This window comes from Clavelina lepadiformis, chromosome 2 (genome assembly GCF_947623445.1).
Source record: "Clavelina lepadiformis chromosome 2, kaClaLepa1.1, whole genome shotgun sequence".
NCBI classification, from domain to species: Eukaryota; Metazoa; Chordata; class Ascidiacea; order Aplousobranchia; family Clavelinidae; genus Clavelina; species Clavelina lepadiformis.
The window spans coordinates 468,062-484,072 of NC_135241.1; the positions used below are offsets into that span (position 1 = coordinate 468,062).

A 16,011-nucleotide genomic window follows, 5' to 3' on the forward strand; every position below is an offset into this window, starting at 1 on the left:
GCGCATGTTAATACCAACTGGCTTGAGTTTTCGTCCCCAACGCGCTTTTGACAAAAAATAAAATAATTGATTGTATTAGTTTTCCATTTGAGTCCTTTACCACTGAATGTGATTCAAGACAGTTTTAAAAGCATTTGCGCAACCACCACTACTTCCCTTCGTCGGGTTTGCTTGAACCCTTCTCGATTTGCTGACCTGAAGGGTTTGCTTTGTCCTAAACCCTTGAGCACCGTTCTTGCACATACAAATAACACAGAACAAGTAAATAGTATGAGATATTTATTTCGAAGCGGACTAAATGAAAACAATAAATTCATGAAATGAAACAACAGCAATCATGAGATTCCAACCTGCACAAAAATAATCACATTATAGCACAAAGCAAGATTGCAAGCTAAGTGCTGACAATCAAAACTTGAACAAAGAAATACAAAACTGTTTTGTAATTAAGCGCAACTTTACAAAGTCTTTTAACGAGTTGGTCCTTCAAACTGTATGTAAGTCAACACTCAATCTTACCACTTACACGGATCAGACTCTCACGGCTATTCTATTCAAACATTTTTTTATAAAGGAGGTGGCCACTGGGTGGATCGGCTTCATTTTCTCGACGAGCAGCTGTTATAAAGCAGAGTTGTAAGAAAAGTTTTAAAAATTAAAAGTTTTTTCTGATTTTAAGTTATCATTTAGATCGAATCAACTCAGCATTGCTGCCTTTTATGTTTTCATTTGTCAAGATCACTTTAAATTCAGTGCATCCAATACTTTCATTGAAAAAAGTGCATTTCATCATCAAAATATTTAACTTTGTAACAACACACTGTAATTTTTGTAACTTTATACAATGTAAGGAAAGTCATTTCGATCAAATGATTTGATTCAATGATGGGACAACACTGCTACAGTATGAAAGTTATGGTATTTTCTGTTTTTGCACTCATATATGAAGACTTAGATGGAAAGAAGTTGTGAGATAACTGAGTAGTTATGACGTATTAATTCCCCAATCTTGACATGGGGGTTCAAAAGAACAAGAGATCCGGAAGTTTTGCCATAAATTATGCAATATACTGCAGTGATATAGAAAAACATTGAGGTTGTGCTTACTTGGGTAATGCATGCACGTTCTTTTGTATCGGTCACAATTCTCATTTCTTCTGTCACAAAAGTCTTTTTGTGTGTATCTCCAAAACACGTAGAATGGAACTGGTGAGAACAATTTATACCATTAGTTCAATAAGTGTTTATCGCAACCCTGGATAAGCACTTCAACAACGGTCAATATAGAGACCAACAACCACTGGGTCGGATACTGTGCTATATAAGATTATGACGAATGTGGAAAGTAAAATAAACCAGGGTCGATTTGCACGGTTTAAAACAGAAATACATTTCGCTTATACACCTCCAGTCATCATCATTCTCGAGCATGTGTAGAATCTTTTAGGTGAAAAGGCAAAATATATTTCTGTTTTTAACAGCGCAAACCAACGCTGGTTTACTTCAGTTTTCACATTCATCATTAGCTCCAACGTTTAAAAGTTGTTTCTTTAGAAGTGTTTTTTCAGGTTTTACAAAATATTTCGGGCACAATCACCAGGGAATTTCTGCAAAGTGCAGCTCTTGAAGAGATTACAACTTACACAAAAAGCAAGCTCCAAAACAGAAGATTTTTTCACCATCAGAATATAAATTTTGCATGATGTAACGACCAATTTCTAAAAATAGAAAAAATACATGAGCAGAAACCAAGAGTTCCAGGACAATTCAACCATGAACTCAGGACGATTAAGCCTAGAATGACTAAACCCTCAATGACCCAACCAACAACATCGTCCGTCCACGGGTTGAATTAACCAACCTCTGAATTCCAGTAATATGCAAAGATACCAGGAAAGCAAACATTTGTCACAGCAGCTAACCACACAATGTTTCTATTTACCATTTGGTTTTGCTTCACCGCCAGAGAACTTCGGTCGAAACCAATCCGCCATGTTTCTTGTGCCAGGCTTCCCCATAAATTCTGTGGAAATTACAACAACAGTTTAAAATTCTTGCAACATTTAATAATCAACCGCTTACGTTTGAAAAGAAAAAACGACTTACGTCGACCACGACCAAGAATCATCCGCAAAGCCATCTTGGTAATCTGGTTTCAATATTTCACAACCATGCACTGATATATCCTACATAAGCCTGTACCAGTCATGAAATGACAGTGTTTGGTGAATATGATACACACAGTCACACTACTTCACATTTGGTGTGTAAGCTATAACACCAACTCGATTTGTTTGTAATGTAGGAAGGTTGTATGAAACGTTTGTAATTTGGGCACGAATATTCATATCCAAAAATATGATACTAATGTTTTAACCACGTCGCATAATATATGGTTAAGCCAACAATGCAAAACTTCCAACAGTTATTCACTGCTTAATAAAAAAACACATGAAGAAATTTATAGGCTTGTATGTATTTCCAACATTGTAAAAAAACTATAGTTTATGTTTTTTAACAAATTTGCTTTGCCAAGCATTTTGGTGTTCTACTGAAAAGTTTGTAAGATTTTGCCAGATTTCTAGGAGCAAGAAGTTGGTTTCTCAGCCAATTTTCTGGTACAGAATTGAAGCTTTATCCCAAGTAACAAGTATATATTGTGTTGGAGTGGCGCAAATTTTGGCATTACACTTATTGGAGTATTAATCCAGCAGGGCTTTGGTGCTATGATTTTAACCAGTGGCATAAAATTTTAATGACAGCGCCATGCCAGAGATCTCTCGTATTTTCAAACCAACTTCCCACATGAAGTGACAGCATTCTTGTATCATAACTAATGATTGACACATTCAGAAATCAATATTTCCCAAATGCCATGTCAAGCAATTTAATGCGATGATTTTCACCACTGGTATAAAATTTCCAAGACAGCGCCATGCCAAAGATCTTTTGTATGTTTAAACAAACTTCCCATATAATGAACTAGATCCTACTGATAAAAAATTGGTACATTCGTAATATCTCCAGTCAAAGTTAGTTCCAGTAACATCATATAATACCTCTTATTGCATCGTACTGTAATATGAATAATAGGCTATTTAAATTTGTTTCAGGATAGAAATTGGTCTCTTATAGCAAGAATATAAATAGGCCTAGTAGAAACCCGAGGGTCTTAGACCAAAAAAGGTTGAGCTAAAAGAGATAAAAAGCATAAATGATTGCTGACAATGCCAAAAATGTAAAAAATTTTTGGCATGAGCATTTGGCATATTGATGAACCTCGAGCGTACAGGCGCCGTATTTTCCACTTTGGCCCCGCACTGCTGCAAGTTCAGCAGTTCAGTCTGATTGGAAAGTTTTCTAAGTGCAATTGAACAGTAACAATCAATTGAGAATTGAAATTGATTGCGAGTATAAAGTGATTGGGGTCTAGTGCACAGCCACATGATGCCTTTGTAAACTAGCCTAGACCCTAGCTACCCAAATTGTGACGTCATCTGGTTTTGCGCTTCTGCACTAGACCCGGTGATTACTTCATCTTGATTGCGCGGAGGATTTCTCACACAAAAACAACAAACTTTCCGATCCGGCACTTTTAGCATGTCAAATCTCATAAAATCTCACAAAAGTACCGTAAGCATTTAACGAACCCTTCATTAAAATCGAACAAAACGGTATCAGAGACTGAAAAATCGAACATTTGTTAAGCTGATTGACTATAGGTAGATACAGGACAAGCTTAACGGTAGTAAGTCACTGGCTGACTCAGTCAATCAGGCTGTGTAACTTACAAGGGCAACTGAGCTGTTTGCACTAAACTGAGTAAGGTCAAGTAGATGTTGGAACGTTCACGACCCTCTACCGCCTCCACACAATAAAATTATTAAAAAAGTTTCACACTAAAAGCGCTAACGACTTTGTGTGACTAAGTTGGTAATAAATCATAAATTAAAATGGGTTAAAATTGGGTAAAGTATCATACAAAAAGCTTCAAAGGAATTCAGTTGAAGATTTCACAGCTATGAAAGTTTTGATAAAATTTTTACATTTTTACAGATTTTTTAATACAATAAATCTAAGTAATAACAAATAAAAAAGATCCTTTTAAAATACTTAGTCATAGCAGTTAAGTAGACAATTTTTAACAAGACTAGCTGGTAGGTCAAAGGTAAAATTTTTAAGCATTTTAACAAGTTCCAGCATTTTGAACCGTTCGTATTAAGTGAAATTTACGTTACAGTTAGTAATTTACCCAGTTTTTAGCGGTTAACCAGAACCAGTTATAAGCAACAGCACATTCTCCTGCTCAGAAGTCGTCACACCAAGCTCCAAAGCTTAATTTGAAAAGTATAAAACAAACAGTAACTTAACTTAGCCCCAAATCTTTCGTATTCCTCTGTTACCTAATAAACTTCTATCGCTCATTTAGCTGCAGCCAATAAGCAGCTACAATATCATGGCTTTATAGCTGCCTTAGACAACCTACAAAATCAGAGCGAAATATTTCTTCGGCGGCAGGGACAACCTCATTAATTGGGCTGCAAGTTTCACAAATATGTAGCAGCGTGTAGAAATTAAAGCGCCAACACACTTCAAATGTTATTCATTAATTTTATTAAGTTGATAATAATCGGTAAAATATTAGGATGTATGACAAAGTTATGGCATGAAACGCTTGTTTGAAAATATACAGCAAATCAACAGTAACAAGGAAACGAGTTAAAGGCTTCGAATGAATTAGATAAAATGACGGTAGCGACAACACACAATGAAATAATAACCACTAAATACTGAAAGCACTCGGCAGGATATCCTTAATACTCATTGCTGATAACAGAATCATGAAAATTGGAACTGTCAAGCATCTATGATAAGTCACAATTAATAACACAAATGTCATGAAGGTGATATAATATATATACACTCATATGACGTCATCAATGTTAATCAAAGGAATTTACTGGTACTCTTCACACATAGACACCATAATGCTCCTCACAAGATGGCGCACGAGCAGCAGCAGCAGGTGTGAGGATAGTCCTGCGTGTAGACCGTATTCTGCTTCCCGTACACCCAGAACCTGAGCATTTATGTAAGATGTAATCTCGTTTCCTATGATCTTAACAATTATTTTACAGGCAACGCTTTATGGGAATCGAGAACTAGCCGGGTGTGGTTGGAACACTTCGAAGCAACGAAGCGTAGTAAAACGACAAGTATGACTATCTGTGCGACTCTCTTCAAGGAAGTTGAGAAGCAAAATTAGGTCATGAGCTCAGACACTTCAAAGTGTCTTTTACGGCATCAGATTACTTCGTTTCGAGTTGGCTTCAGCGCAAAGCAAAATCGCACAACAAATGTGCAAAGAAATTTTATCAAGAAAACTTTTTTAATATAAAACGCGACCAACCTTCCACCTTTGTCCTTGTGCTCGAAAGCGCACTCATACACCGGCACAACTCGCAGGATCTGACGCTGCAATACACAATCAATGCATTGTTACGCAATGAAACGTCACTAAGTGCAATGTTCAATTTACCTGTTGGAGGATTCGCTCGTTGGGCCACGAGATGGCGTGCGTGCCTACAATCGCGTTCGATCTCTGGTTGATCTCTTGCTCAAGGAAGTTTTGGACCGGGCCAACCTAGCAAAGAAATCGCCATTGTTTTGAAATAAAAGAAATCGCCTTTTAAGTTTATGGCTTTGAATGAAATTGAACAAACTTCTGCTCGCCAGCGTCTTTACAAAACAACTCATTGTGACGAGTTGCGACGATTGTGAGCAAACATATTTAAAGTGGGAGAAATATTTGCGAAGTGACCTGCATAACGTGGACATATGTACGGGCTCGAGTAAGTTACGACCGGTTGGTTGTCACGTCATAAACAAATAGATGGAGTATTGGTGGACATAATTAGCAAATAATTCAACATTTAAATCATTTGATTATGAATTATGAGATACGACAGCTGCCATTGTCATCACTAGACCACGTGATCATCGACCACAATCATCAGCAAAATACAAGATCGAGAGATCAGACAATTCTAAGCTATCCGTTAGATGCGAACCAATCAACATAATTTACGATCGCTCACTAGAAGCTTACGTCAGCAAATATGTAATAAAAATGGCCAAAGAACCATCTATGTGATGTCATATTAATTCCAGCTTATTGCTGCTGTAAGTTCAGAAAAAATATGTTAGAAGTAACAAACTGAAACATCTAGCGCCGGTAGATGGCGACAATAAGTCCATGTGAACTCAAAAAGGGTCAAGCTGCAGAATTTTTAACCTTATGAAAACGAATAAAGGCGATTATTAACTAACAAAATACTTTTAAAATAAAAGGTCGTGACCTCGCATCAACAACCAGATCATTGTTCGATAACAAAGGATCGTCCTTTATTGATGGAGACAACATTATCGGAGGTTAATAAATTTCAAGAATACTTCGACGGCCAAGAAAACTCGATCACAGTAGGGGAATCCCCAGGATTACAGCAAACCAAATGAACTCGGTGAAGTTCTCAAGCAGGTCCCTGGAACTCATCCCTCAACAATCTGCTCGACAAAACGCGATTCGTCGAATATGGAAGCCATGCTCGTCGGTGCACGCGCGAGCTCATTCAGACGTTTTAAAAATAGATTGAAATATCAGAAAGCTTTTATGACGTAATTATACTTACTCGAATAGCAATCTGCTCCAGAATGACGTCACCACTGACGTTACGGATGAGCTCATCAGGAAGGTCGCTTCGTTCAACGATGTGGTCACTCAAGCGGTTCGAGCTGCAAGGAAGCAACAATGAGGTATTATTACGCAACAAAGAAGTATTATTGTAAAACGAAAATATAAAATTATTGCGCAAGTTCTTTGAAATTTATATTCATCGTTTGTTTTGTGATGAAAAACAGAAATGTCGATAACAACACCAAGAAAATGCTGGAACTGATCATGTAATTGCGTAACAATCAGCCCAAACAATCGAAATGACTAAGTGGGGGTATTTACAACAATGGGGATTATTCCAATCTTGTTTGACATTCTACTTTCCATCAGGTGATTTCCAAAATGTTTACAAGCAAAAGACCAATTGCGAGTTCCTGGTCCTGGCATATAACGTTGTTTGAACTGTCACCAACACTTGCGTTTTATTCGGGGCAAGTTTGCGAGAATCGAGATTTAAAGTTTTCAGGTGTTGTTAAACGTTTATGCCCGATTGAGGCCACAGCGGTGTAAATGCCAGATCAAGGTGAAACAATCTGCTACGGTGACATCGTTCGCAAATATCAGTCCAATGTGAGATGTGGTTTAAGCACAACCACATGCGCATTTGTCAAACAAAAGCTGGTAAAAGGCTGCTCATAATAGAACTCAACCATCGAAGAATTGTCAAGTACTTCCTCAAAGATCAATCGCATCGGCATCGACAGTCATCGAAACTGCTTTTAACTGACGAAGAGAACAAATTTGATCAGCAATTGATGTCCTCTTTGCGACAACCTTTCGTCGTCAAAACATCACAAATGACCTTTGTAACGAAGCAATAAATTGTCGGCCAACTTTGGATTCTGTTTTATAAATTTCTGGTGAATTAATACGATGAAAAAAAGGTATCACAATAGGTGAATTCCCTGCTGAAGGGAGTTAGTTTCTCCGGGGCTTGTCGCGCGATGTCACTAGCGAAGGACTATTGCATCACAATTGCGATGGAAAATTTTGCAAAAGTGAGGCTGTGATTGGCTGACTGGCGATAACTCAGCAGAAAAGATTTGACTTTGAAAAAGTTTTCAATGTTTTGGGGAGAGGCGCCAATAATATTTCGATTTTCCTCAAAGAAACTGTAAAATTTAAGATGTTTGCCGGTGCCCAAAAGTTTGACATTGGGGCAATTTCTTCGGTAATATTCGAGCAAGTGGCGTGAAAATCATCAACGATTGAAAAATGATTCAGAGTCACTTGAAGAAGGGAAACTTCAGCCACCGGGTTGTGCTATTTGTGGAAGCTGTCGTTGCTTTCAAGTGACGCAACTAGCTGTTATATAAGAGGCATCAGTGGAAGGAATCGAATTCAAACTGAAACCAATTCGTGATAATTTGACATGATGGGAAAAGAAATTGTTGTTTGGGTCAACTTAATTTGAGTTCGAAATTTTTGAGGTTTTTTTATGAAATTATTTTCACTTCATGCAGAGACGTAAAAATATTCCTGCGGAGAATAAAATGTTTGTAATTTGAAAGAAATCACCACAAAGCATCTCGGGTCACGGAGTTTCAATAAAAACTCGAAGTTGAAAGAACAAAGCAATGAAGGTTGAGTCGGCAGCCATTTTGTTTTGTCCAATTCTGCTTTTAACTTTGTGCGAGGGAGGATTATACGATCGATGCAAACTGAAGGCAAGGAAGAATTATTTGAAGTGTTTTATAGATTTTGGTTATTTTATCGGTTCAACCAAATAATAAAAATTTAATTTATACTATTTTAGTGTAGACTATTATAATCCTCAATTGCATTATTGGGATTGCGCAAAAAGTTGATTTGCGTCTAAAAATGTTATAATCCTAGTAAATGTGCCTACCAATGGCAAATATGAACACGTATATATATGTTTGTACAAATTTATAAAAGCAAGATTTTTTCTTTACTTTGTTTAAAAAACTTTATTTTTCAGGTGTCAAGTGGGCGCGGTCGAGTCCAAATGAAAGGTGACGTCATATGACGTAATATAACGTTGGATATTAATATATTTTAATAAAACCAGACTTAAGTAGCCACGAAGATAAAACAATCAGAAATATTGTTTTTGGCGCGGTAGCCTTCGACGACCGCAATCGGTCTTTCGCCACGCCACGCCAAACAACTGTTAATTTTTGTTAAGTTGTGTAATTTATTTATTATTTGAATGGCGAATTAAATTCTCTCTCTCTGATATTACAATGCATCAGAATTTATTAAACCTAACTTGGACTTTATTCGAAGATTGTCAAGTGAATGACGACGCCTCTGGTGTCACCCAGCGGTCGGTCATTTTGACGGAGAGCATGACGAAGCAACGACGCAATGACATCACTCTTGATTTTAAACCTGACCCCGCTGCAAAAGGTGACGTCATAATAGCAAACCTTTTCAAAAGTTAAAGTGGCCATAGACATCTTAATTTTGATGACGTTGCAGGAAACTTGAAAATTTTCCTCAGATCAGAAGATCTTCAACCAGTGACCTGCGGTAACCTCGATGTGGCCGACATACGTCACAATGTAAGTAAAAGTGATGTAACAATAAATATCGTCACAATTACGAGAACGATGGAGCACACAGGGTGGAGAAGTCAGGATCCAAGTGGAGTGTGAGGAGGCGACGGAGAGGAGGAGGAGAGAGGTGGGGAGGAAGAGATTGGTGGTCGACTTACCCGGATGTACTTTGCCCGAGTTCCAAGACTCTGTTCTTTGCAAAGGTGAGAACAGAGTCATGAAGAGTCAAAAACTCTTCCCAGGTCCTCCTATGAGCAACATCCTTGAAGTTATGAAAATTTAGGCGAAGAACAAAAGCGGATTCGCTTCCAAGTCCGCAGGATCGAGTCACGTCCAGCAATTAGAGTTATCCTGGCGCGTGACGTGTACAAGTCGGAAGATAAAAAACGCGGCCGAGCGCGACGATATCACGTGGCCATCGCCGAAGAGTCGCCAGCCGACGTGTGGTTACGTCATGGCAGGGTGCTGGAGCTGCACCAACTGAGATGGGTGAATTGATTGGTTCAAATACGAAGAATTCTAGAATCTCTTTGTTAAAAGAACTATTTAAGATTTCTTCAAAATTTCTGTTCTTGTTTCAGCCGAAGAGAAATGTGAGATCCCGGCGACTTGAACTGAAGAAGACCTACGTGGTCGTGGTCTGGAGGTCCGGGAGCGTTAAGAGATACAGCAGGACTATTACCGTCTGCTAGGGGAAGTACCTATTACGTCATTCTGACGTCAGCGCATTTAACGGAATCGCGCGTCGTTACTTGTGACGTTGTACAGTTGCATGTTCAAGAAGATGTTTCGTCACGTTATCTTGCAATTTTTCAAAACATACGAATATATACAAGTCATTACGTCATTAAGTTATTATTATGACCTCATTACATTATGATGGAACAAACGCAATTATAAAAAACAATTATCACGTGATAGTTTTATCGAAAGAGACTAAGTATTAAACCCCAGGTCAAGATGGGGCGGTGCTTCAAAGCATTCCGCCCATTTCCTGCGCTTTAATTGCGTTGAACACATCATGAAGCATGCTTCAGTGAATTCGTGCAAAAGCGTTTCCTCTGTTACGTCATAATGTACACAAACAACCAAAGCACTTTTCCAGTTGATATGAAGAATGTTGTTAAGAAAAACAATTGCCAGCTCGCAGCTCGCAAAGATATAAATAATTATCTGACAAGCTGATGTTTAAAATAATAAGAGGAGAAATATCTTACAAGGTCACTGTGAGCTGGATGTAGTGCTTGAGTTGGGCGAATCCGTGGCACTCACGACATCGGACGCATCCGGTACCAAAGCAGGTGTGGCACCTGTTCATGTGATATGAAACACATGAGCGCATGAGATATCTCGCTGAGATGAGTTATCAGAAAACTAAAGACATTACTCAGCGATGACGTCTCGCCACAACATAGTCGCGCATTATTTGGGGTTTTCATCTCACCTCTTTCTCCCATGACCGTGACACGAGCTACATGTTTCGTGATGGGTGCGCCCATCACGATGCACGTGACGTCTTCCGGTCCCGGAGCAGAACGAGCATCTGACCCTGCCACGCCCGTGGCACATCCAACACCGTTTGAAGCCACGGCCGAAGCAGGCAAAGCAAGGCTGGTAGAAACATAAGGATGTTAATCAGTTGAAGTAGATGAGTGTAATATGTTGTTTTGATGCAGAGCATTTGGAAGTGACTTAGATACAAAAATTAGTTAACTTCTTAGAAATAAGTAAACTTCCCATCAGAACATTAATATCTTTTTGCCATATGCCCCAGCCTCTGAATATTATCGACTCAAAACATCTAAAAATACAGATGACATGAACATTCAATCAACCTTCACTGAAGCAGTGTGTGGGATTTCTATCTTCTTAACCTCGTTCTTGAAAAGAGCATTGAAGCCGCAGACAACGTCCCAAGGACCTGGGGCAGGTCCATTGTGCGGTCCATCCACAAAACCACCTTTAAAATAAAAAATAAACATGGCAACACCTAATTGTATCGGAGTAAAAATATAACTGAAACAAACTGGAACCTGAATAGGGGACATGGTGCCATTTTGTGCTTCGACCTTCAGTGAATGTTTCCAACGTGTACTGGATAAATATGTGCCATTAAGTGACAGAAGTAGATTTAGTAACTTCAAAACAAATATTAGGAATCATAAAAACTACGCTGAGAGATTATCAGCAGATAAAAACCAAAACTGAATCAAGAATGTTGGTTAATTATCAACTAAGTTGTGCTTGTACCGTGCAATGTGAAGCTAAACAAGCACGTTACACTTTTTCTGGTGTCAATAGAAACGTGCTTACACTGTCTTTTACATTACTTTCGTTACATTACAATACATTACATTACTTAAAATACGATATGATAACGATCACTCAACGATACTCTGTTATTTGTTTGCAAGTGCCACTTAGTATGAGCATGCATGAGATGTCAAAGCACTGACGTGATACGCAGACGATGACTGGATATCTTTAATGCTCATGTCTTTAGCAGCTCCAGAGCCGTGGCAGCATTGTTGTGCCACGTATTCCAACAATGCCTCTTTCGCGTCTTCTGCCGTAATAGTGCTGCACATAGAAATCACATCGTATATATTGACGAAGCCTCCGTCACCAAAACAGAATAAGTTTTAAAATCCAGTTTAAACACGACATTACATTTGAATAATCACGGGCACTGGGGATCCAATTTACATGATGCATGTATCTATAGTGTTTTATTACATTGGGTTTTACCTTAATTTCCCCAAATCAACGGTGGCATCTTCACCAGTTGCATCTTGATACGACGGAGGTGGCCCAGCTGGCACTGCAAATGTATTTTGCCCGGTCAAAATATAACCAGCCACACATATAATTAAGCAAGATCATAATGCGGAAGACGCACATTCGTTGGTGTATGCAACAGCCTCATATCCCGGGAGCGATAGATCCATTGGAGGAGGAGGAGCGGATGCCTCGTTTGGCTCAACCGCAGCGCTCTCATCAACATCTTCCTGCCCGACATCCCCGTCGTATTGCTGAGCATTTTTTGGGTCCCACTGAACTGGAGAAACACAAAATGTTAAAAGAGACTCAAGTCTTCAGTTCATTGCTTATCATCGGCTGCGATTAGACACAACCAGACGAGATGACTCCTTTGACAAAGTTAAATAAAAATCTTACTTTGATTAAAAATAAATTTGACTGAACAAAGGACAAAAAACCTTTAAAAAAATTCAATATTCCACTTAAGGCAAATGCTAAAGAAACGCAACAAAACCAGACAACACCAACCAGGGGCAGATGGTTGGACCGACCCAGATGGTGCGGTGCTGGTGTGTGCCCCGGGCTGCATGTACTGAGAACCAGGTTGTTGCTGAAATTGAGTCGGTTGTTGCTGAAATTGAGTCGGTTGTTGCTGAAATTGAGCTGGTTGTTGCTGAAATTGAGCTGGTTGTTGCTGATACTGTACAGCTTGTTGAAACTGACCAGGCTGTTGAAGTGGTTGCTGAGGAAAAGGTTGCCCCGCCATATTCTGAGTATATTGGGGTTGCATTGCACCCGGGGGGTTGTATCCACCCTGCATTGGGGGAGCATACCCACCTGGGACATAAATAGCAAATTAAGTTAACGGCAAAGTTATATTTTGATGCTTTAACCAAATACAAGCCGAGTAGACACTAAGTCACACGGCAGAGTTAGCAAAGATAACAGATACATACAATAGGTTTCTAAAATACCTTGCATAGGTGGTTGGGACATTTTGCAGTTATCACAAAAACCTACAAAGTGGGCCTTAAATGAAACCTGTTAAATATGACAAATAACTTTAAAGTTCATTCTTATAACAGATATATATATCATGATCGTTTTTATAATTAAATAGGTGTGGGTCAAATATGTTTTAAAAATATTGACAAAAGCGATCGGGTTTGCTTGTATGGTCGGACCAAACATGTCACTCATCAACCAAATGATATTATAATTCTTATTTTAACAAGACATAAGCTGTTCCAGCACAATTAATCACAATAACATACGTACTATCATGTCGCACAGATGAAAATATACCTACGTAAAAAAATAGAACCGACATAGATTTGGTCAATAATGAATTACAAATATAAAGAACGGAAACTCGTGAAATGAGGCCGGGACAAGATCTTGGAATAAATGCACTTTTCAAAAAAAATTACTTTTGGAATCACAATTTCATGAGTCAACTTCGCAAATGTGTTTTGGTCTGATATCAACAACGAAATGTTAAATAATTTTAAATTATAACTATTATTAAACTATTGCAACTCCCGTGAATATCATGACACAAGTAAAGATCTTAACACAAGTCCAAAACTTTAATTAGACTAAAACATACAAAATAATCACCACATTATGCCGAATATGCCCTGCAGCTGTTCAAAAGCCCAAAATTTTAAAGACAATATACATATTCACACTCTTAATTAATCATCAATCTTTAACAAGTTATGTAACTATCTTTCATATTAACAGCAAATTTCAGCAAGCATTTAGTAAATAGCAAAAATATAAAACTACACATTACAGTATAAATGCTGCAGTTTATTCCTCTACATCGTTCACTCCATCAGCGTCAGCCGCAAGTTTTTCTAAATTTCCAACTTCCTGCTTCAGATCGAGAAGTTCATTCTGCAGCTGCCCAATCTCAGACAGTGTTTCATTCACAAAAGCACGGATTGTCGTCGATGTGTCGAGCTTTGGAAGGAATAAAGCATCCCAGAAGTGCATGCTCTGGGGGGCGACAGAGGGCCAGATAACTCCCTCCTTTGATTGGTAGACTGGGTTGATCAAGGTTGGAAGGGCTTCCTCTGATAAAAGGTACGACCACAGAGAGATGGTTTTTGTGCGGAGCTTGTGATTTCTACGCTCCATCTCATTATTGAATAAAAACGTACCAAACTGCGACGCGTAGGCGTGGTTCTGAAGCTCGCAAAGAAGTTGAACTGAAAATTCAAACGAGCAAGGAAACTGCATCAGTAGTTGGAAGACACAATCAAGAAAGATGGTAAAGGATGGGCCTTCGGATCGAATTCTTTGATTACTGAAAACAGAATGGAAACATCGATCCATGAACGGGTGTCCAGCTTGAATCCACTCCTTGTCGATGAGAGAAAGAAATCCACGAATTGTGCGACAATCAGGGTCAAGAATAACTTGCGCGAGGGAGGTGACTTGAAGTGTTGAGTCCATTCCGTCACTGCCATGAACTAGCAACGATGCCCCCTCTCTATCAATGCACTGAGCGGCAAGGCAGGCTGCTGCAAGGACGTCTCTGACATGAGAAAGCCAGCTGCTAGACTCCAGCTTGCTTTGCCACTTCTCACTGCTGGACGATTGATCCAGACAAGCTTCCACAATCCTGACAAAACTCTCTTGTTGCACCGCGCATTTCTGCAAACTATTATGAACTTTTCTCCACTGTGGGTAGTTGTACTCAGATTCAAATCCTCCCCCTTTGGCACGAGCTTGTTGGGCCGACTGCAGCGTTCTTGTGTCTAAAATATATCCCCTGTGGTTAGAGCCAAGCACACAGTTAACCAGTCGTTCGTCTTCTTTACAACGCTTGTTGTTGTTGCCGGTCAGAGGTTGTCCGCATCTCATGATTGCCCGACCATTCTGATGCAAGTAACTTATAACAGGAAAGCGACCGCCGTGACGAAACTTGGCCGATTTACGAATTTCTTGGTCTGTTATTGAGGCCGGGACGATAATCTGCGATGGGTAACTGGTACAAACGTCAAATGTGATATTTATGTTTGACAATCTCCATTGATCCGACTTTGATGACACTGATTGAAATTCTTTCTCGACAGAAAACAAATCGTAACCATCTTCAGGAATTGAAAACTTGGGACGAAAGAAAAACGGATATTGGTATGATGACTTGGTTTGGTTTGAGAGAATTTCAATGGAGTTGCAAACATTATTTGCCTCCTCCTGTTTCACAATAGACAAAAAATAATGCTTAAAGTCTTTGCATTTCAACACGAGAACATTCTTATCTAAACTATATCGCTTTTCCACACTGTCCACGTTTCTATGCAAGATCCAATATTCCTTGTTCTCCTTGTTGTGTGAATAAAATATGAGGTGGTGTCCGGTCAAGCAGGTTGTGCCAAACACAGGAGAGATATCTGGGCCTTCTAAACGGGTTTCCTCTATTTTCGGAGTGAGTATATGCTCGGAAAATTCCATTGCTATAAGCTCCAATAAAGTTAAATAACATAAGACGAATTACAGCAGACAGGATTCCCACAAATATGAACTATGTACACAGAACCTGTTTAAAAAGTTAGCAAAGATATTATAAAGATCAACCCAAGTGTGTTAAAAAAATGAGTTTCCATCGAAACAATGACTAGCTTGGTAATTGAGGCTCGAGAAAGAGAAATCATCGCCGAGTTTATCGTGCAAAAACCTCAGTCCAATGATAAACAAATTATACCAGTACATGGATTTCACATGAGAACCTTAACTTATCACCAGCATGGACAAAATTTAGTAACCTTATGGCGTCTATGGTAACCTTCCCTTTTCTTTACATGTGGTTCAATTAAATTCAACAATTGCAGAAACATTTAATTTGCACGAAAAGTCTAATAAAGAATCCTTAAGCAACACTGACACAATCGAAGTGATTATTTCAACGTAAGATAGGCCTAGCCCTAGGCGGTTGGATTAGGAAAATGGGCAACTTGCATAAAATCGATTTAAAAATCGATC

General features: G+C 38.9%; 4 protein-coding genes across 5 annotated transcripts; 1 reads left to right on the plus strand and 3 right to left on the minus strand.

Moving 5' to 3' along the window:
* Nucleotides 1–262: 262 nt before the first annotated feature.
* On the minus strand, nt 263–2,259 carry LOC143446185 (uncharacterized). Of its 2 annotated transcripts, none has more exons than XM_076945713.1 (6): nt 2,107–2,259; nt 1,943–2,023; nt 1,644–1,718; nt 1,108–1,206; nt 527–618; nt 263–350 (listed from the first exon to the last, which is right to left on the minus strand). In XM_076945713.1, the coding sequence occupies exons 1-5, from the start codon at nt 2,138–2,140 to the stop codon at nt 551–553; spliced, it is 357 nt and encodes a 118-aa protein (XP_076801828.1). In that variant the 5' UTR covers nt 2,141–2,259; the 3' UTR covers nt 263–350; nt 527–550. The 2 variants fall into 2 exon arrangements, with proteins under 2 accessions (XP_076801828.1, XP_076801827.1); XM_076945712.1 differs by having other exon boundaries at nt 520–618.
* Nucleotides 2,260–4,597: 2,338 nt separating this feature from the next.
* Nucleotides 4,598–13,076, minus strand: LOC143445762 (protein SSUH2 homolog). Its single transcript, XM_076945074.1, has 13 exons — nt 12,990–13,076; nt 12,544–12,852; nt 12,155–12,313; nt 12,004–12,076; nt 11,712–11,835; nt 11,289–11,349; nt 11,091–11,215; nt 10,700–10,866; nt 10,473–10,565; nt 6,690–6,792; nt 5,540–5,644; nt 5,411–5,475; nt 4,598–5,080 (listed from the first exon to the last, which is right to left on the minus strand). Exons 1-13 carry the CDS (start codon nt 13,009–13,011, stop codon nt 4,996–4,998), a joined length of 1,491 nt encoding a protein of 496 aa, XP_076801189.1. The 5' UTR covers nt 13,012–13,076; the 3' UTR covers nt 4,598–4,995.
* LOC143445763 (uncharacterized) lies at nt 7,162–10,421 on the plus strand. The gene is made up of 7 exons (XM_076945075.1): nt 7,162–8,400; nt 8,676–8,709; nt 8,984–9,106; nt 9,179–9,261; nt 9,323–9,458; nt 9,539–9,744; nt 9,837–10,421. Exons 1-7 carry the CDS (start codon nt 8,311–8,313, stop codon nt 9,945–9,947), a joined length of 783 nt encoding a protein of 260 aa, XP_076801190.1. The 5' UTR covers nt 7,162–8,310; the 3' UTR covers nt 9,948–10,421.
* On the minus strand, nt 13,057–15,583 carry LOC143445761 (myotubularin-related protein 9-like). Its single transcript, XM_076945072.1, has one exon. It carries the CDS (start codon nt 15,481–15,483, stop codon nt 13,831–13,833), a length of 1,653 nt encoding a protein of 550 aa, XP_076801187.1. The 5' UTR covers nt 15,484–15,583; the 3' UTR covers nt 13,057–13,830.
* Between the last annotated feature and the right edge of the window lie 428 nt (nt 15,584–16,011).

Coding starts and splice junctions, on each gene's coding strand:
- LOC143445761 (XM_076945072.1), bottom strand. CDS start 15,483: ATGGAATTTTCCGAGCATATACTCACTCCGAAAATAGAGGAAACCCGT.
- LOC143445762 (XM_076945074.1), bottom strand. CDS start 13,011: ATGTCCCAACCACCTATGCAAG. Junction 11,350..11,711: donor AGTCATCGTCTGCGTATCAC/GTCAGTGCTTTG, acceptor ATATTTATCCAG/TACACGTTGGAAACATTCAC. Junction 10,867..11,090: donor CACACACTGCTTCAGTGAAG/GTTGATTGAATG, acceptor TGTTTCTACCAG/CCTTGCTTTGCCTGCTTCGG.
- LOC143445763 (XM_076945075.1), top strand. CDS start 8,311: ATGAAGGTTGAGTCGGCAGCCATTTTGTTTTGTCCAATTCTGCTTTTA. Junction 8,401..8,675: donor ACGATCGATGCAAACTGAAG/GCAAGGAAGAAT, acceptor TTTATTTTTCAG/GTGTCAAGTGGGCGCGGTCG. Junction 9,459..9,538: donor AGACTCTGTTCTTTGCAAAG/GTGAGAACAGAG, acceptor ATGAAAATTTAG/GCGAAGAACAAAAGCGGATT.
- LOC143446185 (XM_076945713.1), bottom strand. CDS start 2,140: ATGGCTTTGCGGATGATTCTTGGTCGTGGTCGAC. Junction 1,207..1,643: donor TTTTGGAGCTTGCTTTTTGT/GTAAGTTGTAAT, acceptor TGTTCTCACCAG/TTCCATTCTACGTGTTTTGG. Junction 619..1,107: donor AACGTGCATGCATTACCCAA/GTAAGCACAACC, acceptor GCTTTATAACAG/CTGCTCGTCGAGAAAATGAA.